Raw genomic sequence first — 13,181 nt, forward strand, 5'->3', positions numbered from 1 at the left:
GAGGCAGGCAGGTGGAATAGAAACAGAGAGAAACTGAAATCAACAGGTTTTTCCAACTCTATCCAACCATACCAGCCTCTCTGCATCATTCCACAAGTATAGACCTCTCCTTTCACCCATTGAAGCTATGGGCAAGTGAATTTGCTGCTTGCAGAGAGCTGTGAAGCTGAGCATTCTTAGGCTAGGGAGGGAACAAGCCAGCCCTGCTGCTGTCATGAGGCCCAACATCGGGCCAAATCTGGGCCTCGTTGCTGCACCAGCTCAGTCACCTGCCTCCTCTTCCTCCCCTGCCACCATGCAGCAGGGGCAGTTAGGCTTACAGCCCGAGTCATCAGGCTGATGCTGCAAATTAAGACTGCCAAATCTGGACCCGCCAAAGGCAACGGGGAACTCAAAAGCAACTTCTCAGAACATGTTATACTGGTTTTAATTAAATGTTGTTGTCCCCTTCTCTCTGTAATAAAGCTCATTACAATAGATTATTGCCCCGCTGTGTGATCATATATAAAGAAACAGCAGTATATCTCACTGGTATATTATGGAAATTAAAATTCCTGATGCTACCATAGTAATTAATTTCCACAGGGAAGCTGGGTTAGTTTAGTAACGAGATTAATGAAAAATGTTGCCCGAGATAACGGCAATTCTGAAAGGGGGAGGGGCACCTCATTTCCCCGCTTCCTCAGAAATGTGCAAAGGTTTGGAAGGAGTGCATGTCCCATAAAGCAAGAACATTGCACCCCACCCCCACCCCCACGTGTTGTATAAAACAGTGGATTCAAAAATACTGAATATTAGTTAATTTAATTGTGAACTATAAACACATTCTTCTCCTGCAAAATGGAAGTCTTTTCAATGACACAAATTTGGGGCACCCAATGTGATATGGTAGGGCCATTGCTCACGACAGAGTAACTGATATGCATGCAGAAAGTCCCGGGTTTGATTCCTGGCATCTCCAGGTAGGGATGGAAGCGTTCCCTGACTGAAAACCTAAAGACCTACTGCCAGTGAGTGTAGGAAATACTGAATTAAAAGTAAAATAAAATAAAGCAGCAGTCTGTCCCTGAGAGACTTAATATCAATTGAGTAAAGTACTTAAGACCATTAGGAAAACCAAAATTCATGTTGTAATTCGGAGAAGGAGTACTGTGTATCTATCTGTATTTGTTATATAGACCCTTTCAGGGTCCTCCAGGCCTCTGACAACATGAAATTTATGAGTCATTTTTCCAGCTAATGCTAAACCCCATATACTTTTATACCATAGTGAACGTCACAAGTGCTATAAGGTTTTCCATTGTGAGGCATCCATGTCAAGAGTTCCTGATAGCTGAGAGCTTTCAGGTGATGGTCCCAGAGATTCAGTAAACAAAATCTTGTTTTTCAGTTCTTTTTATTGTATAGATTTGTTTTACTTCAATAAAATCTTTTAAAAAAACTTTTACCAATTTTTTTAAAACTAGATGGAGCAATGGTCTGACTCAGGTAAGGCAGCTTCCTGTGTCTCTATGTTTCATTTCGTTTCCTGAAGGCGAATTTGAATGGACATATAAACTGTTTCCACTGAAACAGATGACTGGTCCATCTAGCTAGTCCATCCTTAACTGCTACACCTGGCAGTGGCTTTTCCAGGGAACTCGGGCAGACATCGGCAACCAGAGATCCTTTTAACTGGAGCTACAGGGTGCATCATACATGCATGAACTTCATTGGTTCCTTGTTATTTTATCTGTGACCTACATCTATCCCTTCTAATCAGTGCTAAAAGTCTTTTTAAAAACATACACTGCTCAAGTGATATGATGGGGGAAAGACAAAATGTTTCCCCTCACACCCATAAAGAAGACTCAAGACACTGTAGTCAATGTTTAAAAAGGTTATGTTTATTAAAAAGTAGCAAATTACAGGATCTGCCAAATTACAGATGGGGGCAGGGGGAATTGCTTACATAACAAGGGAAACATCTTTCACTCCCTAGACATGGAAACTAGCAGACTATGTGTTCCGCAGCCAAGGATGGGGAGAAAACCTCTCTCCTTGCTAAGGAGCCATTGTCCAATGTTCAACGTGATGCATAGGCCAGGTCCCAAGGGAACTCCCACTTACCACTTACCACCCAGTCTCTGGCTCTGAGTGATTGATCACCCCCAGAATGCCCCAGGATTGCAGTAAATTCAGATCTTACATTTCCATACTTGCCCAAACTGAATGTCAATCAGCCAAATAATGCCAACTCAAGAGGATATGTTCTACAGTGTGAAGTAGGCAGAAACAGGAAGTCCCAAGAGCCAACCAGGGAATTCCTATGCAGGCCCCCAAAATACAACTAGCTGAAGCCCACACTATATAGGGGGAAAGTAGGGTGCTGCAAAATGAAATGCAGTATAGAAATTGTTTTTGATAATAATGTGCTGCATGTGTATGCAAACACCCACCCACCACCCACTGTAGCTCATCCAAAGGTTCTGCAAGAGATAAATGATGGCAGCAGCCTGTTTCATTATTCCCATTGATCTATGGTTATTTAAAAGAAAGACATAGTTTAATTCCCTCTGAAAATGGGGAAGTGGAAGACCAGCTAAACAATTTAGATGCCTGTGATCTAATCTCTGTCAAAGGCATGAATCTTGGCTCTGGCTGTGTTCTCACCACTGCTGCATCCTTGAACTGCATATATTCTGTTGACTTTGCCTTGCACAAAGCACATCAACACAATTAATGCCCTTTTCCAGTGTAAAACATTTGCAAAGTTAAATAATGCCAATGGCGGTGGTTATTAGTACATTCTCCCCCCTTGAAATGCATCTCCTGTCTTCTAAAATAAATTACATTTTGTCTGTATATATGGAACAGAATTAGGTGTGGGGGGCAGTGGCGAGGAAGCAGTCACAGCTTATTTCCATTTTTTACATCTTTGCTAAACTGCATAACATTACCAGAGGACATGAAAAAGTTTTCTCCATCGTCTTCTTTTTTGCCAACTATGTTGTTGACGGAATGAACATTTCCTTCAGAAGCCTGGCTGCATCCCTACCCCGCCCACCACTTTTTGGGTTGATGTTAATTCCAAGTTTCCTAGGAAATATTCCCTGCTTACCCTGTTAATGGTATTTTTATTATTATTCAGAATTCAACTGATCAATTTCCTAACCTTGCCAACCTGGATTTAGGAGTTAAGTTGCCTCTTAGATTTCAGTTCAGGTAGCTCAGTCAATGAGAGGCTGGGGAAATTACATAGACGCTTGCATCCAGAACTTCAAAGCATGTTCTACACATAGTAAGCACTGTGTTGATCAATAGCTACTGCTCAAGAAAAACAATGAGGCCCAGAGGCATGCCCTTGAATTTCTCAATTCTGTTAGTGGCATGTTTTCTCCTAAACTTACTGCATTCCTCCCACACCCTCCCACAATTTTGTAGGGACCCATCATATTTTAATACCCAGATTAATGTTTGCTATTAAAAACATGTTAACTGTGAAAACAATGGCACATCTATCACTGCTCTCCCTTCACCCCCTCAGCATATTGACACATTGTTTAGGCTATTAAGTGGGCACACGTGTTTTTTCTCTCTGCTTAGGTGTTACTGCAATTTACTCCATTGTTCAAAGAAGAGTGCCCAGGAATTAAATGACTGGATAATCAGTTTGCAGAGTGAAGAAGTCTCTGTACAGAACAGATTGCAGTTTAATGTTCTGCTAGTAGTTCCATGCATCAATAAGCTCACCGTGTCACTATGTAAGTTGCCAAGTCTAGCTTCTCAAACATGTGTATTTACAAGAAAGAGGGATGCAGGCTCAGCTAGTCACTACTTTCAAACAAACTCCAGGCCAGTTCTGGACAGATATAAACAGGGGTCTCCTGTGCAAGGTGTTCTGCCATTCCCCTTTCTGACCTGCAGATCTTGCAGCTTGCAAGGCATGGCCGCTGCCATACACCTCCCAAGGTATTCCAGCACAGGAGGGAGCAATTCAGATTCCATAAGCTGGAATCTGTATTTTGTTGCAGCACCTCACTGTATTAGAAAGCATTTTGAGAATGTATATTAGTCACATTAGGAAGGGCTACAGAAGGGACCAGGTTGAATCCCCAGCATCTCCAGGTAGGGCTGGGAGAGAACACTACCTGGAATTCTGACGAGTTGCCACCAGTCAGTTCACAATATAAAAATTCAAAATACATAATAAAACAAAGACAACCCAATAAACCTCCATCCCACAAACAAATTTAAAAAGCCATTGATTTTTAATCAGCTGAATGCCTGGTTGAAGAGCAACACTTTCACCTGGTGCCTATATATAATGAAGGTGTCAGGCGAGCCTCATGGAGGAAAACATTCTGCAAATGGGGAGCCACTGCAGAAAAGGTCAGTTCTCCAGTTACCACCCTCTAGACCAGTGTTTCCCAACCTTGGGCCTCCAGCTGTTTTTGAACTACAACTCCCATCATCCCTGACTAGCAAGACCAGTGGCAAGGGATGATGGGAATTGTAGTCCAAAAACAGCTGGAGGCCCAAGGTTGGGAAACACTGCTCTAGACCTCTCTTGTATGAAGGGCCTCACATGATGATCTCAGAGTCCAGGTAGGTTAATATGGAGAGGCAGTTTTTGAGGTATTGCAGTCCAGAGCCATTTAAGGCTTTATATGTCAAAAACCAGCACTTTGCATTGGATCTGGAAACTAATTGGCAGCCAGTGCAGTCAGGCCAAGATTGGTGTAATATGCTCAGATCATCTTGCGCTGATGAACAACCTGGCTGCCGGGGCTGTTATAACTTTGTGCGTGAAGCTGAATCTGTGTTGTTACAGTGGTACCTCTGGTTGCGAATGGGATACATTCCGGAGCCCCATTCGCAACATAAGCAGAACGCAACCCACATCTGTGGGTCGCGAATCGCCGCTTCTGCGCATGCGTGTGATGTCATTTTCAGCATCTGCACATGCGCGAGTGGCAAAACCCGGAAGTAATCATTTCCGGTATTTCTGGGTTGCCGCGGGACAAAGCAAACATAACAAGAGATATGACTGTACGTTGCTTCAATAAAGATCCCTTTGTAACATGTGTGACATGACAACACTTTTCAGAGAGAAGGTGGTTTTGCACAAAGATCTGAATATAAACCAATCCTAATGTCAGAAATCACAATTTAAGAAACACCCAGGTTACATCCTTAATATGTGTGTTAAAACCACAACTGTGGGGAACTGCTTCTCCTTTAATAAACAAGGATGGCAGAAGATGCACTGGATTTTAACAATGTTCTTCTACACAGGACTGTGGGCTGTCTCTGTGGCTGTCCATATAAAGTTGGAGCTCTACTTTCCCTCAAATATAGTTACATTTCAATTTCTGCAACAGTTTGTACAGAAGAGTTGCCAGCTACCATTTAACCTTCTCATTTACCCATTCTCTTTATGTACTCAATCCATTTTCTTCAGTGACTGCTATGTATTTTACTCTGGTTGTTTGCATCCTGTGACAATCATTTTAAGACTCAACCACTGATCTAAATGCATTAGCTGTTAAAGCCATATCCAGGGCTCTTTCCCCACTTTTTCTGTCTCGTTTCAGCAAAACCAAGCTTCCTGGTGGAACTCATATGCAGTGACAAAATAGGGGAGGATACACGTTTTTGTTGGCACAAGTTATGTAATACTGGGAATAATAATAATATAATAATAATTGATTATTTATACCCCGCCCTTCATGGGGGAAAAATGTGTGCAGTTCACATTTTCATGCAGATCTACCCAATTCACAGTTTTTGGACTAATAAGTAAACCGGAATACCTCTATTCTTTGAAATTCACACATCAAATTATGTGACTCAGTTCTCCAACCAAACCATGTACACAAAATTTAACAGGTTGGTGACAATAATGTATAAAACTACAACATATTGGGGGAAATCGCTTGCAGAGATGCAACTATTAAGCCAAATGATACAAATAAAAGCAAAAAAGACTACATATTGGGAGAAATTAACACAAAAAGTCACAATTTTTGTGCAGATTTTTTAAAAGAAAATTTTGATGTGGAAATGGAGCATGGAAATTGAACACTGGTATGCATGGGCTTTCAAGCCTCAGAGGGATATTTCTTTTGCAGGTAGAAAGTAAAATACCTCTTTCTCCTTGCAACAGATGAGAAAACAGCAAGAGGATTTATTATATTACATAACCAAATGTGACAGAGAACATGAAAGAACACCAAGGCCCATTTAATGACGTAGAAAGATCTGATGCATTTTTTGAAGTTAAATGGGACTGGACCTCCTCTGATCTGGATGGTAGCTTTTCAGAAGGAAAAGTGTGCTGTGAGTCTAATACCTTACAATAATAATTTAGGTGGATGTTTTGCTAAAATCCAGCTTTGCCATGCAAAAGTATTCTTCTGTGACATTTACTGGATTACATATTTTGATGCCTGTACGTAAAATGATTTAACAAGACCCCACACCACAAAAGTAAGGTACATGACAATCACATGTTGCCAAGTTCTGTGTTCTACAGATGCACATGTGAGGAACTGGGTGTCCTGCCTCCCACCCAAAACACAATAATGGGCATGTCTCAAGGTGATGTATGATGTAAACAGAAAAAAGTGAAACACACAAATATGAAAACTGCAGATAAGTTTAAAACTAAAACAATACAAAATAGACACTTATGACAAGGACCTATTATTTCAGCTGGAAAAGCCTGTTGGAACGAGAATATCTTCTGGAAGTGCAGATACTGGGTGCCTGTCCAATTTCGAAAGGGATGCTGTTCCACAGAACAGGAACGACAAGATAGGCAGATATTTGGGGGATTAGACCAAACATACATCAATTCCAGCATCCAGCTTTAACCTAATAGACAACCGCTTATATCCAGAAAGCCCACAAGCATGTCACAAAGATAAAAACCTTCTACACCCTTATATGTCCCCCAGGGACTGGTGTTCAGAGGTATGTATACTGTTTTCTTTGAACACTACAGTCCCATTTAATTGTTATACGGAATGAACATTCTGCTGGATCAGTGTGCAGGAGATGTATAAAGGCAAATTCTGCCCTAGGGATCATTAGGAAATGAAGTGAAAATGAAAATGAAACTGCTGACATCATAATGCCATTCTATAAATCTATGGAGCAACCACATTGCATATATTGTGCACAGTTCTGGCCAACTCGCCTCATAAAGGATATTGTAGTGTCAGAAAAGTTTCAGAAAAGGACAACCCAAATCATCAAGGAGATGGAGTGACTTTCCTCTGAAGAAAGGTTGCAATGTTTGGAATATTTTAGTTTAGAGAAAAGGTAAGAGTAATATAAACGAAGCTGGGTGTTGGAAGATTCAATAGAGAAAAAAGAAAGTGCTTCTTCATAGGTAAAGGTAAAGGACCCCTGGATGGTTAAGTCGGGTCAAAGGTAACTATGGGGTGTGGTGTTCATCTCGCTTTCAGGCCAAGGGAGCCAGTGTTTGTCCACAGACAGCTTTTCAGGTCATGTGGTCAGCATGATTAAACCACTTCTGGCACAGTGGAACAGAGAGCACAGAAATGCTGTTTACTTCTTCATACAGTGCATTCAGCTATGGAACTTGCTCCCACAGGAGACTGTGTCGCCAACCTGGACGGCTTTAAAAGAGGACTGCACAAATTCATGGATGATAAGGATGATGTGCTCTGCATCATGACTAGTAATGCTTCTGAATACCACAGAAGAGAGGACTCTTGTGCTTGGGTACTGCTTGAGGCTGTCCTATGCTGGCTTGGATGGGGCATTGACCTGATTCAGCAAGGCTCTTCCTATGTGTTTATATCATTAAAGGGTAAAGGTAAAGGGACCCCTGACCATTAGGTCCAGTCGTGACCGACTCTCATCTCGCTTTGTTGGCTGAGGGAGCCGGTGTACAGCTTCCGGGTCATGTGGCCAGCATGACTAAGCCGCTTCTGGCGAACCAGAGCAGTGCACGGAAACGCCATTTACCTTCCCACTGAAGCAGTACCTATTTATCTACTAGCACTCTGACGTGCTTTCAAACTGCTAAGTTGGCAGGAGCAGGGACCGAGCAACGGGAGCTCACCCCATCGCAGGGATTCTGATCGGCAAGTCCTAGGCTCTGTGGTTTAACCCACAGTGCCACCTGCGTCCCATTTATATCATTATCAGACCCAAAATACTGGTTCAGAACAATGCCAGAGCTCAGTGACAGAATATATACTTTGCAGGCATGCGAAATGCCTGAAGCTCAGAGAACAGGATGCTAGACTAGATGGGCCTTTGGGCTGATTCAGCAGGGCTATTCTTACACTCTCTTATGAAGGCAATAGTGCTCTCCCAGTCTGTCCCTCTTAAAACTGGCATGCATTTACTTACCAAAGGGATCCCAAACTTCTCCTGAAACACACTAATTTGTGGGGCCTATATGACAACAAAATACTCTGATCAGAAGACTTGTCAGCTCTAAAACCTCCAGAGTCAGAATTAGGCGGTGGGGAGCCAGCCTTTTGGAGCACTCCAGCTTTTAAGGAGATAATAGCATCCAGTCACAAATCTTTTATGTAGCTGCTTTCAGAGCACAAATACTTTGAAACCAAACACAATCGGAAACTGACACTTTGCAGGCATAAGACGTCGGGGCAAGGTAGGTGGGTGGGGAGAAGTTTGATAATGCCACTCAGCCGGCATCATGAAAATTGGAATCCTGACAAAATTTACCTAGGCAATTCCCCCTTTATGAAAAGAGAAACAAATCAGAGATTATAAAAGGTTTCTTTTTCTTTTTTAAATTTGTCTAAGAAAAATGTTTAACAAGTGCCGGATGTGAAATCAATTGTTAAGAAGCTTTCATTCTCCACGTTTCATTTTATTTCCTTCTCTTGTGGTGACAGGCTGTCTTCCCAGACAAGGATCCCAAGCTTTAGATAGTGACACATAAGAGGAAGCGTTCAGACCAATTAAGCCCACAGCTCCGTCAAAGAAGCCAGAAAGCACCCCTGTTTCTCTGAGAGAGATTAATTGGGATACTGAACATGATTATTAAAATCAGGTTGGGGGGAGGGGAGAGAATAAAAATCAAATAATGATGGTAGTGGGAGCCTACTTTATGTGACAGATGAATGACACCCAGGAAAGTCGTGGAAAGTAGGGAAACAGGAAGCTGCCTTATACTGAATCAGACCAACAGTCCATCTAGTTCAGTGTTGTTTATACTGACAGCATCTCTCCAGTGTTTCAGAGAGGGAGACGTTCCCAGCCTTACCTAGTGATGCTGAGAGTTGAACCTAGGACCTTGTGCATGCAAAACATGTACTCTGCCACTGAGCTATCACATTTTATCATATATTGCAAGGGCCCAGGACTCAGAAAACTCCAACATCGCTGGCATGTGGTACCCAGAAGGTTGAGCAGACCCTTGGCCTGAAAAAGGTTCACCGGCCATTCCTATGGCTGCTTAAAGACTTTTTATTATTTAGAATCTGTTGCAAGCCACTTTGAAAGCATCTCAGTTATAAAGTGACATATAAATATACGAAATAAGCAAACAAGTAAGTAAAATAAATATTGGTTCCCACACAAGACAGACTTGACTTTCACTATGTTTTGGAAAGTACCAGACAAAACTGCTCTTCCAAAGAAGGGATTTTGTTTTCAATATTTTGTACAATATTATGTGGAACAATATTTTGTAGTAATTAAGGGATTTCCTCAACCCCCGCTTAAGCTGAGCACACTCCGTGAAACGAAAACACATTTTCAATTTGGGGAAAATAAAATGACTTTGGAGCCTGATTGTTAGCCATAAATTATCTGTCACAAACATTGGGTGGTTAATGTATTAATAGCCTTCCATCTACAGAATTGGATTTAGTATTCCTGTTTATTGAATTGATTTGCAAGCTGTTTACTCAGACTAGAAGAATAATTTGTGAATGACCAAGTCTGTGAGAGTCTAAATGAAAAGGTGGGAACTAATTCCATTAGTTAATCTGTGCTACTTCCTTCCTTCCCTCCCTCCTTTTCTTTCTCTTTCTTTCTTTCTAAATGCAATTGTCTCTGTTTTTATTTTTAAAAGATAAAACTACAACATCTACACATTAATTCTCCCTTCCCCATCTTGGTGCCGGCCAGGTCTTTTGAATTACAACTCCCATCACCCTTGATACTAGGTCATGCTGGCTGGTCCAATGGGATTTGTAGTCAAATCAAAGTTCCTTGCTCAAGCAAGAACTTCCAAGTTCACATTAAATTTTGTTTTAGGCAGAAGTTAATGGTGACACTACCTAGAAGGCTTCCAGCTCAGCCATTTACTTGAGGTTAATGGCTCCTTGCTCCAGACAAGTGGCAAATCATTCTTCTGCTGGAGAGAAAAAATGTACCGCAGGAAGTTCTCTGTCGCAATTGTAATTTGAATGAGCTGGGCCCATCTCTCAAGCCTATTGCATTGAACCAGATGACCCACTTATCACTTCCAGCTTTGCAGAATACCAGGATTCTATTCTGCTGCACTGACAGTTCAGAAAATATTTATATCTTTCCATGGAGAGTCATCTCCTCCTATTTTTCATCTCCATTGTGCTTTTAAAATAATTCATAAGCACCAAACGAAGGAAAGCATTTCTTAAAAAAAAGAAACTTTCCCAAGACTTTGCAAGAGACTCAAATACTTTCATGTATCAAGAAAAATCAAAGGGGGGACAGAACCCTGCTGCTTTCTTGACTTCACAATACATCTTCATTGATTCCAGTTCATTGTTTTTCCAAAGACTGACTAATCAAGTTGAGCATTCTCCTTCTGCAGATCTTCTTGACTGCAGCTTGCTCAACGGGACTCTGGCTGGCCTGCTGAGCACCAGAATTATCACGGGTCACACAGAAAGAGTTGCAGCCCATTAAAAGATGCATTTGCATCTCCTTTCTGGCTCATCTAGCATGCTGCAATATATATTGTTTTATGTGATTTGCAAGGCTTAAGGGCGGGGGGAGACTATTCTAAAGGAAATAAATTGGGGTTATATTTGAACAAGTGCTGTAATCGTTCCAGCATGGGGAATGCTTTGGTTTACTATGAGAGAAGGCTGCCCTTTGATCAACTATTTGGCCATACAGGATTTGACACCTAAAAGGAGTGTTACATGCCAACACTCTTGAATTAGGAGCCCTGAATAACAGGCACCGCTAACTTCCTACTCCCAGTGCCATGAGAATCAAGAGACCCAACCTCTGTAACTATCTGATTTATAGCCTATAAAATTTGTTGGTGAGATGAACCATTAAGTTGTAATTTGCCTTCCTACTTTCTGACAATACGTTCTTCCTTTCTTGTCTATTTTCTGGCCCATACAGCCTTGTTATATATGGTCTGATCCTGCTACTACAGGTACTGCAGCCTTGGTTCTACAGGCAGTGCTACTGCCTTTAGAACAGAGGTCAACAAAGTAGCATTTGTGGACACATTGAAACCCTTGATAATGTTCCAATTCCTGTCCATACCACAGAATTCAGAGAAGTTTTGAAGGAGCTGTATTTTGCTTGCTTTGATATTTGGTAAATATCCACAGGTCCTGCCTTCTGAACATAATGTGTACCCAGGAAATTGTTTGTTAGGGGAGTGTTTGCATAACAAGCTGACAATTGCCATTGTTTCCTATATCTCTAATCTGTGATTTGTCCCATCTCTCACCACCCTTCCTGAAATGGCTGCAGTCAACCAGCAGAAGAGAGACAAAAGAAAAAAATATATTTTTCTGATCTCTCCCTCCCTGCATGGTTTCTATCCTAAAATGTTTGGCACTGACAAAGAAAACACCAATAAGAAAGTGGACAAAGTCTAGCTTTTTGTTTTGACTGACTCTGCAGTGCATATAGTGAGGTTTGGGTACTAATTTCTTGTGTTCTGATAAATGAATTTTTGCATAGCGAGCTCTTGGAAAGCAACAGAAAGGGGACAAATTTCTCCACAGGCCCTACAAGATTCACATATTCTGGCCAGCATCATCACTTCACTTGTTTTGAATTTTCTACATCACTATCTACAACACTGTGAAGAAGCAGCAAACTGAAGCCAAAAAACATAAAGCATAACTTTTGCAACATCCCATGAAGATAAAGAGCCCCTCCAGGTTACTGGTTTATTGATCATCCATCCTGATTTTCTTGCACAAAGATCACACAAAAGTTGCATTATATCCAGCATTTACTGAGCATGCATCCTGATTTGTTGGCAGGGTGGTTGTAGAACAATCAGCATTTGTCCTGCATTCATCCTGATTTGCTTGTAAGGGTTTATAAACCTTCCCATACATTCATCTCACAATTTCTAATGCATTTCCCCATCACTTTCCAAACCACAAAATGTCTTTCTTCTTCTTTTCTTTTTTTTAAAAAGGTGGATTTATTGTGCTAGGATGACAAAGTTTTTTAAATCCACTTCAAATGCACAAACATAAAGGTCTGGTATGTGATTGAATCACTCAGACAAAATATGACAGTCTGGAGGCAATCACAAGTTAAAAGGGAGAGAGAGGGAGAGAGAGAGAGAGGGAGAGAGAGAGAGAGAGAGAGAGAGAGAGAACAACACGCGCACACACTCACACACAAATACATTGCATGGAGACTTACCTGGTATGTGGCCATTGCTTCTCTGTCCAGGGACCGTGTCACAAGGACCTCTCCTGTGCTCTCGACAATTTTGAAAAATCCCTTTGGCTCCTGGTCCACACCTTTCCCAAAAATCCGAAATTTGGAGCCCTCTGGTCTGTCATTGTCTACCACCTGTATGAGGCAAACACAGTAGTGAGGATACAAGCCAAGGAAGCAGCAAAAAAGAATTAGGAACAATTTATCATCTTGTAGCACGCCTATATTATGATTCCTACACCTCACATAGCTACAATTCCCAAAGTAGTTTAACAATCAATCCCTCTTCCTAGGGTAGTATTGGAACTGTAGTTCTGTGAGGGGAACTCACAACTCTCAGCACTCTTAACAAACCGCAGTTCCCAGGATTCTTTGGAGAATCCATGACTTTTTAAAGTGATATGATACTGCTTTAAATGTATAGTGCAGATGGGGCCTCACGTAAGGCAAGAGGCAGGTCTAGGTAACAGCTGGGGTTTATGTTTTCAGCAATGGAGATCAGGACATTGCTCTCCCTGCCATCCCCCAGAATCCTAGGTTTAACCTGA

General features: G+C 41.6%; 1 protein-coding gene across 1 annotated transcript in view; it reads right to left on the reverse strand.

The window, feature by feature from the left end:
• Positions 1-13,181, reverse strand: part of CDH13 (cadherin 13) — a 592,471-nt gene that overhangs the window by 284,000 nt on the left and 295,290 nt on the right. Inside the window, exon 5 of the mRNA XM_028740139.2 lies at positions 12,616-12,768. Coding sequence (XP_028595972.2) covers positions 12,616-12,768 — 153 coding nt within the window. The remainder of the gene's footprint in view (positions 1-12,615; positions 12,769-13,181) is intronic.

The sequence above is a fragment of the Podarcis muralis genome, chromosome 7, assembly GCF_964188315.1.
Source record: "Podarcis muralis chromosome 7, rPodMur119.hap1.1, whole genome shotgun sequence".
Classification (NCBI taxonomy): domain Eukaryota; kingdom Metazoa; phylum Chordata; class Lepidosauria; order Squamata; family Lacertidae; genus Podarcis; species Podarcis muralis.